This window comes from Anticarsia gemmatalis, chromosome Z (genome assembly GCF_050436995.1).
Source record: "Anticarsia gemmatalis isolate Benzon Research Colony breed Stoneville strain chromosome Z, ilAntGemm2 primary, whole genome shotgun sequence".
Taxonomy (NCBI): domain Eukaryota; kingdom Metazoa; phylum Arthropoda; class Insecta; order Lepidoptera; family Erebidae; genus Anticarsia; species Anticarsia gemmatalis.
This window is the reverse complement of record NC_134776.1, coordinates 9,628,153-9,647,298: the sequence shown is the minus strand read 5'-3', so window position 1 is coordinate 9,647,298 and position 19,146 is coordinate 9,628,153. Positions and strand designations below refer to the sequence as shown.

General features: G+C 35.4%; 1 protein-coding gene across 1 annotated transcript; it reads left to right on the top strand.

Moving 5' to 3' along the window:
* Positions 1 to 2,519: 2,519 nt before the first annotated feature.
* Positions 2,520 to 10,856, top strand: LOC142986685 (lysosomal alpha-mannosidase-like). The gene is made up of 14 exons (XM_076135268.1): positions 2,520 to 2,629; positions 3,204 to 3,409; positions 3,977 to 4,110; positions 4,272 to 4,408; positions 4,564 to 4,656; positions 4,918 to 5,047; positions 5,191 to 5,266; positions 6,944 to 7,064; positions 7,477 to 7,538; positions 8,261 to 8,607; positions 8,817 to 8,932; positions 9,053 to 9,266; positions 9,549 to 9,843; positions 9,930 to 10,856. The coding sequence occupies exons 1-14, from the start codon at positions 2,568 to 2,570 to the stop codon at positions 10,700 to 10,702; spliced, it is 2,766 nt and encodes a 921-aa protein (XP_075991383.1). The 5' UTR covers positions 2,520 to 2,567; the 3' UTR covers positions 10,703 to 10,856.
* The last annotated feature ends 8,290 nt before the right edge of the window (positions 10,857 to 19,146 follow it).

The following is a 19,146-nucleotide window of genomic DNA, read 5'->3' as shown; positions in this document are numbered from 1 at the left end:
TCTTGTGGGTCCACACCTCTGCACAGTTTTACATTAATATGAGCATTTAATGTTTTGGTCAAAATTGGCGAGTAAGGGACTTCCCAACAATTATTAACGGATATCTGTTGCTCACGCACTCCAACATCCGCAGTGAATCCACTTTTATGTTACGTGTTTCACTCACAATGAAATGTGTGTAATTCATGAATCAAATTGTGTACTTAATGATAAACAGTGCCACAGAAATATTTCATGTTGATGTTATCCGAAGAATTCTTATATTATACAAGCTTATATTACATATACAATAGTACTCTCGTGTATTAAATAAACAAACAGATCGCTGATATATTAATCAGAGACAACACTTGTGAGACATTTGAGATTAATATCTCGGACTAGGTACTCGGATGGGTCGATATACTCAAGTTCTAAGTGAAACTAACGTAAAACGTGAAAATAAATGAATATCTTTTTGAGTAGCATAGTGCCTATTAAGATGACTTCATGCAACGTGTACTTTTGAATTATTGAGTTATGGGCCTTGAATAAGTTTTCTTTAATTTAGCGAGAACGTTTGTGAAAATGTTTTACAAGTTCTTATTTATTTGCTTAGTGCTGAAGCCGACATCTGCTATAGACGATGTCACGAAAGATCTTCTCACTCCTATAGTAGAATATGGCGAATCGTGTGGATATATGGTAAGACAAAATACACTAATAGATGGACTTCATTTATCGGTTTTGTGTGAACTCTAGACTAGGCTAGGCTAGGCTTAGGCGAGGCTAAAATGACGTATCTGATTATTTTTGAGCTTCTACTACTGTTACTTTGTTACAAATATTTCTTAAGAATGTGACTTTTTGCCGAACCAAATCTATCCATAATCACTACTTTACACTACTGTATTGTACATATATCTAATTGACTGTTCTAAATTAAGCTTTATCTCGTCTGTTTTTCAAAAATCTTTCAATATATTTCATTTAATAAGGATTCTATAAACAAACTGCCTCATTGAGTTTAGCTTCATATTATTATACGCTTTATTTTTAAAAAATGCCGTTATGTTCTCTATTAAGGAACTTTGAATCGTGATAATATTAAAACGTAGCTGTGGACCTTTGTTTAAGTTTTAATAAATAAAAAAGATCACAAATGCATTTACGTTATTAACTGTCTCTGCAGTTCTCTCCCTCATTTATAGTGAATATAGTGCGCTGGAGGGCTGCCTTTCTAAAAGTACACTCTTTTAATATGAAAAACTTAACTAATAAGTATTTCAAAAAATATGGTTTGATTCCTATACACTCCGGAATTTGCTTAAAAGACTGAAAATAATTGTATTTGTTTATAAAAATTAAAGTTTGTTTCCTTTGTAAATTGAGATGTGTACAATATTAAACGTAGTTTCCCTCAATGGCGTAAATTTTTTTCGTATGTCATACTGTATACTGAATACCTATTCTCACTAAGACATAGGTACAAATTGAAAGGTAAAATTTATTATTAAAAATAAAGAACTAAACAACTGAACGCTGGAGTAAAAATCTATGGAAATGTACTCTAGCCAAAAACATGTATCATTTTTCAGAGTTGTCCTCAACCGTATCCTGACGCACTCAACGTACACATCGTACCTGCCACTCATATTGAGCTGGGGGTTCATAGAACGTTTTACGAGTATTATTTTGGAAGTAAGTTGGTTTGCCCCTTTGTTGCTTTGTTTTTGCTGAATAAATATGCTATGGGTGTAAACCATCTTTGCGAACTAAGTTCCGTAAACTCGCCTGTGGCTTGAACTTCTTCATCAACCTTAAGTTGAGTATAATCAGTCATAGATATAAATAGCAATTTCCCGTTACCAATGGTTTACATGGAGCAAAGATATATTTTATACCTTAGGTTATGAAGTACCATCTGAATATATCAAATTGAAGGGCATACGTCATCTTGCCAGTCCCTGTACCCTGTATAAATACTGTCTTAGATATTTATAAATTTACAATACTAGGCAAGCAAGTCATTAGAGTGAGATTATGTACAGTTATTACCCGTATTTAGTATAATAACATCGTTTGACAATACAATTTATTGTTTTCAGTGGATGTAGATATGTTTGGACCGAGCGTAGTGAATATGAAGTTTATTCTGGATAATGTTATCACCGAACTATGGGCTAACGAGAAGAGGAGGTGAGATAATTATTAACCTATATAATTAGGTTCGTGCTCCTCATAGCCAAATACAGGCATGCTACTCATTCGGATGACAAGCACGAAGCACTCTCAGTTGTCACGCCGCAAGGCAACGCTCTATTACTCGCAATATTTACTCTAGTCTTGGTATTTTATTGCAGATTTACTGTAATGGACATGCCTTACTTCTTTAGCTGGTGGAAGGACCGAGATGGAACAGGTTATTATGTCTGTCTTACTAACTATGCTATAGATAATCAATCGAATAAAACAATCTTATGGAAAGGGCTAATATAACCAAAATGCTAAATGATTTTTCAGTTCGTCGCATGGTCTACCAACTTCTCCGTCAGGGGAGATTGTACTTTGCTGGGGGCGGGTGGGGAATGAGTGATGAGTCAACCACCAGCTATCATGCGATTATCGATCACTTTACATACTCGTTGAGGTAACAGTCCATAAAATTCATTCATTACTTTCATATTATTAGTTTTTCAATTCGCATATTCAATTCTTTAGTTGTCTTCCCATGTCTTATCTAATGGTCTAAGTTACCTAAAACTTTTCTTGAGAATTTTATGAAACAACAGATTTCATAACTTTTAAACTCTCGCGTTGCATGTTTAATGTATAATAGAATACGGGAATTAACGCGAACACGCATTTTACCTTAAAATGCGTGTTCCTGCCTGGGACCACGGCGAGTGCAACCTGCGCCGAAACGTTAGGCATTTTAAGGTAAAATGCGTGTTCGCGTTAATTCCCGTATTCTATTATACATTAACAACAGATTTGTCATATATTTTTAGGTATGTAAAAGATTGGCTGCATGCTGTCGTTTTTTTTTTGCTAGTCGTCGTCGTTTTGCAACGTATTTATGAAAGTATTAGATCGATACAAGTAAACATGCACGCCGTTTAAGTTGAATTAGCAACAGTGTGTAATAATTTTGTCCCCGTGACTGAAACCGTCGCGGGCGTCCGCTTAAAGCAGTTGCGGGCATAAGTTTGTTTTCGTTGCAGAAAAATTAACGCCACTTTTATGGAATGCGGTAGACCTCTCGTTACATGGCAAGCTGATTCCTTTGGTCATTCAAAAGAGTTTGCTTCGCTTATGGCTCAGATGGGTTTTGATGGCCACTTTATTAACCCTATTAGTTATGACGAGGAGCTGCTCAGAATGAGAGCAAGAAATATGGAGTTTGTTTGGCGTGGAAGTGATGATTTAGGTAGGTAGTAAATTTATATTTTATACACCACGTAAAAAAATATAGCAAGACATTTAAAAATCCATACCTATGCTAAATTTAATCTAATAGGTGTTTTTTTATAGTAAGAGTACTGAGGGCCTTGCCATGTTGCAATAGAATATAGAACAAAACGAAAACCTAGCTAGGGGCACTAGCATTCGATAAAAAAAACTAATAGATTTGATGCAACCTTGCATGCCTTCAAGAACTGTTCCATGCAAGGTTGCATCACGATGTTTTTCTTTATCGTTGGAACAACTGATAATTATTTTTAATACACACTTAACTTTGAAAAGTTATTGATGTGTTGCTTGGGGTTCGAACCTGCAACCACTTGCGTGGGAGGTACTCACTTATACCACTAGGCTATCATCGCTCTCTGCACTGTAGTATGTAACTAATTACAATTTAAAAATATTTATTTATTTATGTTAGCTATTCTATTTTCTTTTCCGTAATTATGTCCATCAGTATACAAAGACAGGTGGAGAGTATGTGGAATCACCCTACCAAATCTTACTTAAATAAAACGGATTTACGTTTTAGGATCTGACAGTGACATTTTCACTCACAAGCTTTTTGACGGATATTGGTCACCTCCGGGATTTTGTTTTGGAATTTATTGCACCGACCCTCTTATCATAACTTCTGATTCCCAATTCAGAAATATAGAAGAACGTGTAAGTACGACAATATTTTACTGATTTTAGTGTCATAATCATGTTTTATATCCATACCAATTGTAATCCTAATATCTAGTAATAGAATTTGTTGCTTCTGCAACATCGGAGTTTTCATATAATATGAGCTTGTTTAAATAAAATCTCAATCTGGTGTTTAGGTAGCTGAGTTCGTGAAGCAGGTCCAACGCCGCCAGGCTCCCTATTACACGTCTAAACACGTGATGGTGATAATGGGCACCAGGTTTGGGTACCACGACGCAAAACATTGGTTCGCCAACACGGACAAACTGATCTAGTAACATTGAGTTATATTTATTCAATACTTATAAATTGTAATACACGCCGTTTAAAAAAAAAATATCTATTATCACACTTACTTTATGCAACTATAGATTTTGGCCACTGAGGTATAATGCGATTTAATAGCACTTCCAATTTATATTGTTTCAGTGGAGTAAATACGAGACAGACAGGGGCCAAAGATAAAGTTTTTTTGTATTATTCCACACCAGCGTGTTACGTAAAAGCCGTCCAGAAACATCAGTAAGTAGCTTAATTAGCTTATCACTTACAAATGGCCCTAGCCCTCGGACTATTTGAAGAATTCTTCTGTCTTCATTGTATAATGACGCTTTAAAATAGATAAAAATAATTACTGTCACCCGCACTCGGCTTTGTAGGTATGACGCGATAATAGCAAAATATTTTTTGCCACCCTGCTGAAAGTCTAGCCTCTGCTTAAACAGTTACTGAATTGGTCGTTGTTACTGGTCGTGTGATTTTAGTGTTATTGTTTATTTTTAGGCCAAAACTGCAGACAAAACAAGATGATTTCATACCATTGGCCTTCGATAAGGATAGTTACATGACAGGAATGTTTACTTCGCGACCGACGATTAAGTATATGGCTAGAGAAATACATCTCCTTTTACAGGTAATAACTTACTACAGCACAATAGGTTATTTGCAATGCTACATCGTGCTAAGTACCCGCAATTCAAGCATCAGAAAGGGATAGATAGGTTATACGGTATGTAGTTTAGCGCTGTCAGTTATATTATAATTTTGTTTTCATAGATAGTGAAGCAGTTACAAGTATTCGCAAGGTTAGAGGAAAATAATAAAAAGTTTGAAGAAATCAATTGGATAGCTGGTAAGTTTCCTGTGAGATAAAATTAATGTCAACTTTGAAACATAACGTCATTTTACTTTAGTCGAATATAAAAGCAAATACATATCTTTGGGAATGGCTCAGAGTATGTGCATCGATAAACGTAAAAAGTATCTTACCTTTATCGATTAAGCCGTTTACTATAATATAATAATATGTATTTTTTTTTATTTATCTAACAATAGAATTTTATTACATATTATACAGTACAAAACTTATATAACTAAATATTTACATTAAATTATTAAAATTAAAACTATATATACACATTGACGAAAAAAAAACAAAAATAAAAAAAAAAATTAAGGATATAAAAGAAAGGAGGCGCGCTGCGCGTCGTAGTACTCCTCCACATCGCTGTCTATCGGGAACGTTCCCAGAATGCTGGCAGCATTGCCACGTTGTATGGCAATGCTTAACCTTTGTCCCAAGAAAATGCCAGCATTCTGGTCACGGGAACTGTCGACGAGGCGTTTGGCGATATCTTCGTAAAGTAAGTGGGCGCTCGGGCCCCATGGTCCCAGCGTCTCGACCCCAAACGGCTCAAACACATAGTCACCAACAAGACTTCTGTATTTGCGCCGCTTGAGGTCTTCGGCAGCCGCAGCAGCAGCTCCAGAAGCACCAGCCGTCCTTGGAAGATGAGACGGCGCAAGGGTGTCGACGCAAGTTGCATCCCACACCAAAGGCCGTCCCATCCTCCAAGGCATCAACGACATACCGTCCGGCCTCTTCCCGTCATCGCGCGCCAGCCCATTGGGTTCTAAGATGGCTGGCATTCCAGCGGCGGCAAGAGACCGGCGAATGATGTCGTTGAGGTGTGCGTGTCGGGGTATACGGCCAGAGCTCCTACTGCAGGAAAGACCATGGTGCCCAAGACGGTCGACAGCTTCTCCACAGAGACAGCGATGCGGAGAAACGCAAGGAGCACCCAAACGGAGGCAAGTGGCGATGCGAAAGGTAGCATCATCCATCATCGTGCCCACGTTAAAAGATGGAAGTGCTTGAACCCAAAGGCCCGACTCCCACTCTCCCACAGCCAACAGGCGAGCACGCTCCGCAGGAGAGGATGACGTCTCTAAAAGATTTTGTCTTAATAAACAGAGCGGCGCGTCCCATTGTCTCTGGGAGGACAGGTTTCGGGGCAACTCGGCATTTGGAACGATCATTCTCCATGAGTTCATGGCGTCGGTCTTGCACGACACTTCAGAGTCAACCAGTGTGGGGGTTAAAATTTTCCTGGTTAACTCTTCCGTGTTGTGAACCGAGGACAATAAAATATGTATTTTAAGTCGTAGAACGCAATTTAGTAGAAGAATATTATATCGCCTTAACAATTATATTTTGATCAATCAATGGAACTATTGCAGTCCGTTTTATTAAAACAAGTCCAATTTAAAGAGTCTGTTGTATTTTTACGTATCTACTGAAAACTAGCTTGAAGTAGATACAACGGGCTTACCTTTTGGATTTCACTTCTTACTTGCTTAATGCCCCGGCGTCAAAATTGATCTTTTAAATTCAGATCACTATCTAAAAACACATAAACTGGACATATAATGGAAAGATGGAGGTATGTTATTAGTGTAATGAAAGTCGAAAGACGCTAGGGCTTAATTATATTAATCTATATGTTCCCAAAATCATACTGTCTTGCAGGAGTGATAAACGACCACACTATCATTGCTGGTAATATGAGGAAGCATGTCACCGACTACTATACCAGAAAAGTGCACATTGCCAAAGCGATCTGCATGCAAATTATCCGGCCAGCTTTCAAGTAAGTTATGAAAGCTTTCTGATTTATCTTGAATATATTTTTACCAATCATGTGGTAAAAAACTAACACAATTTTTCGAATTTTTTCTTTCAATACCTAAATATTAATGGAAAAATATAGTTTTGGTGATAAGTATTTCCACGTAATATTCCGGTATATTGTTTTTACAGTTTCATGCCATTTTCATAGATTATTTCTATTAAAAAAGTAGAAAATGAAATTACAATTTACATCAACTATTCTAAAAAAATGGCTCCGTCTTGCTGCTAGAACAGCTTCCATTTGCCTTAGGATGCTGTATTTTCACTTAGCCTCTACCGCAGTTTTTAACTCTGTGTGAGCGGTTGAAGATATACACCAGCCCAAAACATCAACGAGCCGCCATTTTACTGTAATATTTTTTGTTTAACAGTACGCTTCGCAACGCGGCATCGTCTACCGTGTATTACATGTGCCCATTCAACGCATCTAGCTGTTGGCCCTTATCTGGAGACACGGCTTATGTAATTATTTATTTCAAGTTAGCCATAAAAAAATCGTCCCGTCTGAAAATTTCTCAAACGGCTGTTTAGACAATTATTTTACGTTTCAAAAAAGTCAGCTGGCTTTACCGTCACCCACCGATCGCAGGCTGACGCTTACGAGGATTCGCTGTACGACTATCTTTAAGCTCTCGAAACGTTATCGTTCGAGAGGAAATGGCTAAGAAAATATCGTGCCAGGCTTATAGACTAAAATAAATAAATGATTTTGATTGATTTGATTGGTTACACAAATTAAATACGTGGGTAGGTACAACAATAAAAGAGTTTTTCTTGTTTATATCCAGATTATGGTGTACAATCCGCTTGGATGGCCAGTCACGTTGCCAATTAGATTACCAGTGGAAAGAAGTATATACTACTTGTATGATCATAAAGGTATCTTTTTGCAAACCTTTTCCTTATTCGATGTACCGATAAAATATTTATCTCAAATCTTGCTCTGGACTGGAAGATCAAGCAAAGTGTATTAATATTTAAACATTTTTGGCTCACCAGTACACCATATTCATCAGTGCTCTCCGAATAAGTACTTACTTTCAAAGTTCATAATTGGTTACAATACATTTATAAACCTACGTAATATAGACTCAAATTTAATATGTGAGTTGTTTATATTGGCTTAATGTTCTTAAATATACCTATTTGTTTAAGGTGAAAAAATAAATCATTCTATTATAGCAATACCTGAACTGGCCAAAGGGTTGCCACAAAGATCCCAACCAGATCATGAGCCGGCAATGGATGATGAACTGGTATTTGTAGCTGAAGGTATACCACCTATGGGTTACCGCTCTTACTACTTGCAACTGACAAATGTGAGAACTAGAAGATCCATCATTAAGAAAATGCCTAATTCTAAAACAAAAAAGTTCTTGACCCGGCAGATACCTAACATGAAGATAAACGAACAATTAATCTTAAATGATGATTATATCGACTACTACGATGCATCTACCAAGAACCCGCATACTAAAATAGAGTTTGGTAACATTACGAAGGTAATCTTTCCTTTCTAAATATTTCGTGTATAATATGAAAAAAATAATCATAATAACCGAAATTAAATTAAAAAGCAACGGTAAGCTTTGACTGATTTCATCAAATTCTACTAGCTGTAACGCTCTATTACTCAAAATCAACATTAAATGTTCAATATCAATTCATTTTAAGTGCGAATAACTTTTATATACAATGTACTTTTATATAGAATTTACAGTCTGAAGAGACATTGGATGTAGATAAGGATTACGTCCTTACTCCTAGCTATAGTAATATGACGCAAAGGAAAGTGGATTATGAATTCCAAGAGCCTTCGTTTCCTAAGTAAGTGGTTTATTTTTAGTTGCTGATTCAGATGACTTAAGATGAAAATTTGATAATTTCTTCTATCATACTTTAAACCATTGATTTACAGTTATATTTGAAATCCCTATTTTTGTCTAGTATAGCAACAGAGCTTCCTCCACGACATATACTAAGAGATTATTGGACTACCGCCTCTACCACCACTTTGGCTCTTGAGGAATATGATGAACAAGTGGAAACAAGCACAGCAGCTATCATTGAGCCTCATATCGATCCGGATCTGTATTACCGCCGAATGGAAAATTCTGGATACTTTAGCGTGTTTTCTAAAGATGCCTTTATTAAAAATGAAGTGAGTGACATACCTACCATTCTGCCAACTGCTTTCATTTTAATTGATCTCCTTGACTCAATGACTTCATCATGTATTATTTTTCAGTACATCATAATTAATTTGAACGAAAAGTTGACAAGAATAGAAAACATAGTCTTGGCTAATGGGCTCACTGCAACCCTGGATATTTCTATGTTTTATTATGTGTCTGATGACCCAGATAAGATGGTAAATCAAAAACAACCACCTGGACCGTATATATTTAGACCGATGGATCCAACTCCAATAATTATTTCTCAGGCACAAACGTTAAAAGTCCTTAAAACTGAATTTGTTCAAGAAGTTCACATAAAATATTCTCAATTTGCTGGAATAGCGCTCAGACTTTACAAAAGTTTACCTTATATCGAAGTCGACTGGATCACAGGTCCTATTCCTGTTCAAGATAATTTTGGGAAAGATATATTCATAAGATACTCAACAAATCTACGAAACGACGGGGTATTTTATACCGATTGTAACGGCCGGCAGACCATTAAAAGAATAAAGGATAAGAGAGCTACGTTCACTCCGTTAAATACTGACAATATCACCGGTAGGTATAATAATAATAAAATATTTAAATTAAATTTAATTTTTCGTTAAATACCCGGTGAAAAATATTTTCGTTTTAATTTTCAGGTAATATGTATCCAGTTACATCAAAAGTATACATAGTAGATAAGTATAAAAACATTCGCTTTTCGGTATTTCCTGATCGAGCCGAAGGGTGTACTTCGCCAAACCAGGGACAGCTTGATTTCATGCTTCATAGGCGAATATTAACAGATGAAGGACGCCGTATGACCATTCTAAATGAAACAGAATTTGATAAAGGTCTTGTAGTAAGAGGAAAACATCATCTATACTTTTCTAAAGCGGACTTCAAGCCAAACAAAATATTTGAAAAGAAATTTGCAAAGGAATTGGAGCTGCAACCAAAAATATTTACATCGTCTCATCCGTACTATGCAAACACTAGTTATGGAACATGGAGGGGGCAGAAAAATGAGTATTCCGCTTTAAGAAAAAAACTACCGGTCGGCGTCCATATCTTAACAGTGGAAAAATGGCACGATCATATTTTATTACGTCTTGAAAATTACCTAGAAAAAGGCGAGGCTGTTAAAAATGAAATTAAAACAGTGTTTATAAAAGATCTGTTCAAAGATTTTAAAATTATAAGCGTCAGAGAAACCATGCTAGCAACAAATATCTGGCGAAAAGATTACATTCAGATGATGTGGGATACAGAAAAGTTCGTAAAGAGTTTTAACGATGTCTACGGTAATTATAGCAACTTAGAATTTGCAGAAGATCAAATCAGAAGATACGAGGAACCAGACTGGGAAAATGGCATAAAACTAATTCCACAACAAATACGAACTTTTGTATGCGGATATGTACTTATTTAGGTGTCCTAATTAAAAGAACAACTTATCAAATACATAATGCGAAAAAGCTGCCAAAGAAAGATTTATTGGGCCAATATTACCAAATTCTCTCACCAGGTTTGCACCTCGCCGAATTGTCAAGTCATAACATTCGCGATTAACTAGATGTATAATTAAATACAATTTGAGTTAAAATTATATATTTTTTTCGATAGATGCAACACTCTTACTTTTGTAAGATTCGCAAATTAAAAGAAAAGAATATAATAATAAAGTTTTGAAGAGATATTAATAGAACCTATTTTTCTCCTATTTAAAATTAGGCAATTTAATGCAATCAAGTCTCTTTTTTTTCATATACAAATACAAACGGTAATACTTAATGCCTTATTAACATAACGGAATCGTTATGTTAATATAGCATTTTTTTTATTACATAAGACTTACTAGATAGTCAATATATTTAATCACTGAGTCCTAAAAGGCGTTTAAACCACTTCAGGATTTAGAGGTTAGCTTGTTCTTCGTTTATAGATAAACAGAAGTTGGTTTAATTGTCCTCTTAAGATTTTTTTTTGTATTCTTCAAGTAAACCCCTCCCACTCTCTTTTTCAATGACTTTCTCGTTACCTCGTAGCTGATGGTCATTTGTTATCTTGATTTTGACTCTATCAATATTTCTTATAAATTTGTCTCGTTGTATGGACGTAGTTGAAATTAGACCATTTGATTTGATCTTCATACGCAAACTTCAAACATAGCTGACCCGCGCAACTTCGCTTGCGTCACATAAGAGAGTCATAATTATCCCCGTTTTTGTAACATTTTTCACTGGTACTCTGCTCCTATTGGCTGTAGCGTGATGATATATAGCCCAGCCTTCCTCGATAGATGGGCTATCTAACACTGAAAGATTTTTTCAAATCGGACCAGTAGTTCCTGAGATTAGCGCGTTCAAACAAACAAACAAACAAACTCTTCAGCTTTATAATATTAATAATAAAGTATAGATAGATAATAATAATTGAGTGATAAATGTAAACAATATAATCAAACTGTCAATATACTGTTACTATACTGGTCAAAACAAAATAAGGGCCACTTAATTTTTTTAGTGCTTTCATTTTTTTATGAAATGTATGTGATTTAAAATTACAAAAGTGTGGTATTGTTTTTTGTATTATTTTTTTTTTGTTTTGTGTGTGGCCTCCTCTATTGGGAACACAATCCTGAAGTTAGGAAGGCACGCTTTCTATCAAATGTCTCATCTTCAGGAATTTGCTCCCAGCTGGATTTCGACACCTGTACCTCAATATTCTGTACACTCGATACTAACGTTACGCTATCGAGTACCATACATTACTATCGAGCTACTCGTTAGAAAACCGGCAGCAATCCGGCAGAGAATCGCGAACTATCGAGTATCGAAAACTTGACATTAGAGGCGTAAATTGACGTAAAAAAATAAGTAAAAAGCTGCGTTCAAAAACGTACTTGCTTACATATTATTTTTTATTAATTGTAATTAAAATATTAGTGTAGCTATCTACGTAGGTGAAAAATCTAATCATATTACGGATTTCTTTCAAAAATTACATTGTTTTCATAATGTAATAAGTACATACAAGTCTAATAAAAGTTGTTGAACGAATATTTTTTTGTTAAATATTGGTTATCACATTTTCACCACTAACACAGTATTGTTTTTATTTAATATTATTATACTTTAAATAATTTTAAAATTCTAATAATTTAACAATGTAGTATAATATGTAAATTCTTGAACGTTACGTTATTCGTCGCCGTTAGCCGTCCGTCAACAGCATTAGTTAGCGCCACTCACTCAAATCACTCAATCCTTCATTCAATTTACGCGGGGTTTTGAATGTTTTGCCTTGACACGAGTCGACTATAAAAATACAAAAACCGCGTGTTAGCTAGTCACAGTTATTGAACATAATGAAGACTTCGCACGAACAATTCGCGGCTATGGTGGAGTTTATGGAAATGTGAGTACATGGGTGAAGATATCGCCAAACAATTTGAGCACAAGTAGGTAGGTGTTTTAGAAAGCAAGAAACGATCGGGCGGTCCACGGCCCTCGCCTTTCCACGATGCAATTCTTTCCAAGCAGCGACCTAAGAATCGTTCATGTGATATAATTAAATTGTTCAAGTTGTTTGGTGGCAAATATAGCCCTGCGTAACAGGCTTTTAGCTCATTCAAGGCGTTGAACAGAAAGTGCGGTAAAGTGGACGGTTCAATCGCAAGGGTTGCGAAGGAGGTATTAAACTACTTATCTTCAAAACTTAATGAATAAATAAATGTAGGTGTGTGTACGGGTGTACTACATCACAGGAGTGTAATACATTGGATTCCAACCATTACATTGCGTTTCGTCCTCCTACTTGACTCAAAGTTTTCTATTATATTCTATAAATTTCTACTGTAGACATGGAGATCTGTCAAAACCAATTTTGTTTATTATACAGTGTGAAAAAAATAACGTGCCTCATGAACTAGTAATTAAAATCACTATCTATTTTGAAACTGAATTGTATTATGTCCTACATACAGGTGTATGACATAATATTTGGTGTATTACCTGGAGAAGAAAAGTTTTCAAAGGTATTTTATTTCGAAAACCAAAAGCATGTTGCCTTTTGTATAAGTAGTTCCCCTTAGTGGCACATCATTCTTTTCTACCATGTACATTATGAGATTTCTTATTTGGTGTCCTAAATATTACCATAACATAATATACCTAGATGCTGATTGGCTAGCCGCTAGATGGTAAGTAATGTGAGTTATATTATTTCTTAACTCATGATTTTTGTTATTAGACCCAAGAAGAAAGAACCATGTCCCCTATCCTGTGCCAATCCCTTCCAAACCGCAAATCCCAAGCTACTACAGGAGCAGAAACCCATAATTATTATCTAATCGGTGTGTATGAGACTACACTACAAAATATTGAATTTATCATGAGCTAGTGGCAAGGCTTAGTGCCTTACATATACTAAATCATGGGAACATTTTCACAGGCTTATAATATGGCATTTTTTCTATAATACTAAAATAATACAATCAATAAATAAATAAATTTTATAATTGTAACTTTGCTGTTGTGAAACATTTATAATTATTATTATATTACTCGGGGAATTATAAAAATAAAATGTTAACCCTCTTATTCATAAACACACTATAGACCTATTTAAGTTAAAAAGTTACTATAACATGTTTCCTCTTTTTCATTTCGCTAAGGAGTAAAAAAAACTACCTACTAACACTAGCCTTTCATAACTTCATATATTTTTATGAAAAACAGGGTATCTAATAGTATGATAATTATAGGTCAATAATAATATGATAAACAAATTAGATCAGCAGTAACTAAACTCATTAATTAGATATATGTGTTTGTGTTAATGTTATTGTCTAGTAGTTATGGTCTTATTAATAAATTATTACTATTTATTATTTAGTTAAATACTTTGTAAATAGTTTTACAAAGAACAATCACTAACTGTGAAAGCTATTTCCAGATCCATTCATTGCTGAAGACCCCTGCCCTTCTGTGCCACAAACGCAGAATACAGACCAGACCCAAAATACCCTCCATACCCTTCAAACCCCCCGTACCACCCATACACTCCATACCCACAATACCCAGCAATCATGGCGACCACCGGTAGCTAAAAAAATGAAGAAGGATGATGTTGCGTCCATGTTCCTGGAATGTGAGAAGAGAGCGAGAGAGTATACTAGGAGCCAGGCTGTGGTAGCTGATCAGCTTGAACGGGAGAGGCTAAGATTGCGTGAGGAAGAAATAAAGTCGCGAGATTTTGAAATTCGTGAAAGGGTAAGACAGAGAGATATGGAACTTCAGTTACAAACCCAGTGGTTGGAAGTGGCGAAAGAGGCAGTAAGTGCGTTACGGAGGGTTGTAGATAAAAATGAATGCTCGAAATGAAAGATGAGGCGTGTTAAGAAACTGACTGAAAGAGTTATTCATGGTTAATATTTTCGTATGTGTTATGATAGATTTTAGTGTGTGTATGTATTGTTGTTACGACAATGTTGTGTTTGTTTGAGTGAAAGGTGTGATTGATTGTTTATATATTTTACCATTTTGTGTTTAAAAATAAAATTATTTGGCTTAAAGATATATACGACGTTTTATTATACCCAAAAAACTTGTTAATTTGTGGAGGATAACAGGTAACATAATGTGTAAAACATAACTTTATGGGAGTCATAATTTTAAATGTAGGTAAGGTAGGTTATTTGCCTGTAAAAGGAAGTACGTAGGTACTTATATTAATATACCTATTTCATCAAAATCTTTTCGTGCTTTAATACCAATAAAGTCTTTTTTTTAAATATTATCCAAGTCAGCCTTACCTAAGTTGCCAAACTGCTTTTATTTTAATTAATATCGTCTAGGGCCGGCTTGGCTATTGGTAAGTAGGTATTTTAAAAAGTTCAATAATTAATAAAACAAAGAATGTGCTTAATGAAACATTTAATTAGGTATAAATAAGGTACACTATAATAGACCATTAAGAAAAAATTATATTAGGTAGGCCTATGAATTTAATGTAATTTATTCAAAATTATTAATTAGTAATTTTAGGACATAGAAGCATGAAAAACTTATCCACTTGTCTTAGATATAGGAACTTAACTGCTAAGTGAAATAAAATATCTAGTCAATGAACATAAAATTAGTTTAGTGTAAAATATATTGTAAAAAAATAAAGTAATGAAAATAAAGCTTATTGTAAAAAATTGCAATAAGCTGTAAGAATAGTTAAATTAAAGTAAATTATGTACTATCATGGATGGTACTAAGTGCCTCCACTAAACGACGACGCATTTGTCTGCCGCGGAATAGTTCTTCCCCAGAATCCATATCAGAAGTGTTGAAATCGCTATTGGCATTTGGTTCAGTACGTTCGGAAGGCGAATTAAAGTAAATATCAAAATTATAGAGCACGCAACATGCTAGAATAATTTTGGCACACTTTTCTGGAGCGTGATGTAGCGTTCTATCTTTGTGAAGACATCTCCATTTATTTTTTAGCCTCCCGAACGTATTCTCTATTGTGACCCGCGCCTTGCCATGCACAGCTGTATACAGAGATTCTAGGGTTCCGTCATCAGCGTCCAGAATGGGTGTCATCATCCTAGGTCTTTGGGGATACCCTGAGTCACCTGCGAAGTCAATCATATGATTATAGGCATATCGAGTTATGGGTAATTTTTTTTAATATTTTTTATCAACACAACCGTAGGTGTTCTTTTATTTAAGAAACAATATCCAGTGCTAACTGTTTATTAAATCAATCTATGCATTAACTATTGCGCTTACTCTATTAAGGTTAATGATTTTAAATAGTAGGTAAATATAATTACAGCTTACCTAGTAACCAAACATTTTCCTTTTGTTCGTGCAACGTTTTCATAAAAAAATTCTCCTTACAAAATTCCGAAACAAAAGCGTCATGCGTGGCACCACCATACTTCGCGGAAACGCTTAGTATTCGACACTCGCTATCACATATCTGTAAATTTTGGACAATATTAACAACCTGCTTATTAATTATCAAACTGAAGTTTATCTACCAGTGTTCGAAAACTTACCATCTGCACGTTAAGTGAATAATAATGTTTTCTGTTATAAAACAAGTGCTCGCGTTCCTTACTGGGTGTAAAAATGCGGAAATGGGACCCATCAACTCATCCGATATCCCCGGGTATGCCGAATTTTGAATAAAACCTTTAAATTAAAACCAAGTGGTTACATAACTTTGCTTATATTTGAAATAACAATATTGGTAAATAGCTATAGATTTTACAATGGATGCACAAGTGGTAAGCAGATAGGTACTTACTGAGTTTTTATAATATTTCGTTCTTCTAAGCTATTGGGCCACGCAATGTAATTGTTCATTATTGATTCTGTCAATAATGCATCAGTGACCTCGTGAATAAATCTGCTAATAGAACTTTGGGAATATTGTTTCGCCATACCGACTAATCTCTGGTACGAGCCAGTCGCGAAAAAAGATAATGCGCATAAAATGTTTAGTTTGTTCGAAAAGACCGCGAAATGGGGCGAATTAATAATTAAACGTCAAACGCAAGGTTATAGATGAGTTCGTTCATAAATTTTCCTATACGATATTATATATAAAAAAATAATATGCTTCTGGCATCTCAGTGCAGAAATAAATTGTCAGTAAAGTAAATAAATAGGTAAATCAGAAATTATGTGAGGTACTGTACTGTAACCGTAAACTAAAAACCAAATTCGTAAATTTGCATATTGAATAAAATATAAGTATTTTTATTAATTTATTTCTAGTAGCAATTTCCGAACGGTTCCTCTTTTCCGCTGAACTTAGTTCACAAGATTGACGCTAGGGGCGCTGATCAATTTTTCATACAAAATTTTTCGATAGCTACTCGTTACTCGATACTCGATAGTTGTGCAGAATAGCGGTACTGAATCAGTTGTCTTTCATTATGAACTGGTCGATCGGTATCTAGAACGTTTCGTTTGAGTAGATGCCACATGTTTTCAATCGGATTGAGGTCTGGACTGTTCACGGGCCACGGTTACATCCAGATGTCAGCGTTTTCTATCGTCGTCGTCGTCTTCTTCTTCTTCGTGGTTCTTGTTGTATGTGCGCGTGCATTTGTCGTGCATTAACTGAAACCTTGCACAAATTCTCTGTGCCAATGGGACCACATGGGTTATGACAACCTTCTCAATGTATCGCCGAGCAGTGCCTTGATTGAGAATTACAAGCTCAGTTCTACAGAATATGCTGATACCTCCCAACACTTCTTGGTGTGGGGAGGTATCAGCATATCCATTCATCATTGGGCCCCCGAATATGTCACTTTCATAGATGAAGGGGTCCGAAAATCGCTCACCTTCTCGTCTCGCACACCAATCCGACGATCATCACTAAAAAAATTCACTTTACTCACATTAGTTAACAGCACTGTACCCCAATCACTCATGTTCCAGGTAAGATGTTCCTTGGAAATGTTCGCGGGTTGCACGGTGAGCACTAGTTAGTGGAATGTGCACTATACGAGTACGTGTCCTGGAGAACTGCTGGTCTTCATGCAACCGGTTTCTAATCATATGGATACTAACACGGTTATCTGTGGCTTGGCGCAAGCAATTTTGTAAGGCGCGACCGGTGATAAAACGCACCCTTCGCGCAGTCAAACGGACATAGCGGTCTTCTTGTGCAGTGGTAGCCCTGGTTCTGCCTGATCCTCATCTTCTGGATACTGTTCCTGTCTCTTGAAATCAATTCCAGGCATTCTGGATCGCCCGTCGGGAATAGCCAAGCTGCTGACCTACAGAATGCTATGAATGTCCTTCTTGAATTGATGTTACAGCCCTAGTTACGGTTGTCAAGTCTATGTGGCGTAGAGTTGGAAATAGTTCATTTAACACGTAAGTTTTTCACCTAAGCTAAGACTGAGCTTGATAATTAGATAAAATAAGGGCAAAATCAGGTGGTTTCAAAAAATTACAAAATCTACCCACTAAAGCAGTTTTTTTTAAATGGTGCACTCCATAAACATGTGTCTACACATGAGATTAATGTCTCAAAAGCATCAACCACTTAATTATGCATTTAAAACAATGATGACCCAAATACTTAAAATTTTTTAATGGCCTTTATTTTATTTTGATTAGTATATTTTAGCTACTACTAGCTGACCCGCGCAACTTCGCTTGTGTCACCTAAGATAAATTTTCCCCGTTTTTGTAACATTTTTTGTTGCTACACAGCTCCTAATGACCGTAGCGTGATGTTATATAGCCTAAAGCCTTCCTCGATAAATGTGCTATCTTACACTGAAATAATTTTTCAAATCGGACCAGTAGTTCCTGAGATTAGCGCGTTCAAACAAACAAACAAACTCTTCAGCTTTATAATATTAGTATAGATTTTATACTGCTAAGAAGTTATATATAAATTGTAATTGTGATATTTAATAAAGGCCTGAAAATTAAATAGGCATCATACATTTTCTTCACTCACTGTTGTAATCTCGGCGCCGATATACTAGGTGGGAGTACTTCTCCAACCGTTTGACTGAAGAGACTCATGACTCATGAGTTTACGAAATAAAGACTATCCATTTTTAAGTAATGCTTAGATAGCATTAGTTAAAAATGGATAGTCTTTATTAGTAATCATATCTTAAGGTGCAATTGAACTTGATGTCTTTCACCGCATAGACTTCTGTAATGTTTCTGTTTTTACAACATTTATTTTCGCTAGTTTTTGAGATTAGCACGTTTAAACAAACAAACTCTAGCATTTACGTTGACAGGATTCGGCGTAATACCTACTAATTATAAAAATAAAATTTTATTTTTAGCAAGGGTATAAATAAAATACATTTTTTTAAATTATAAGCAT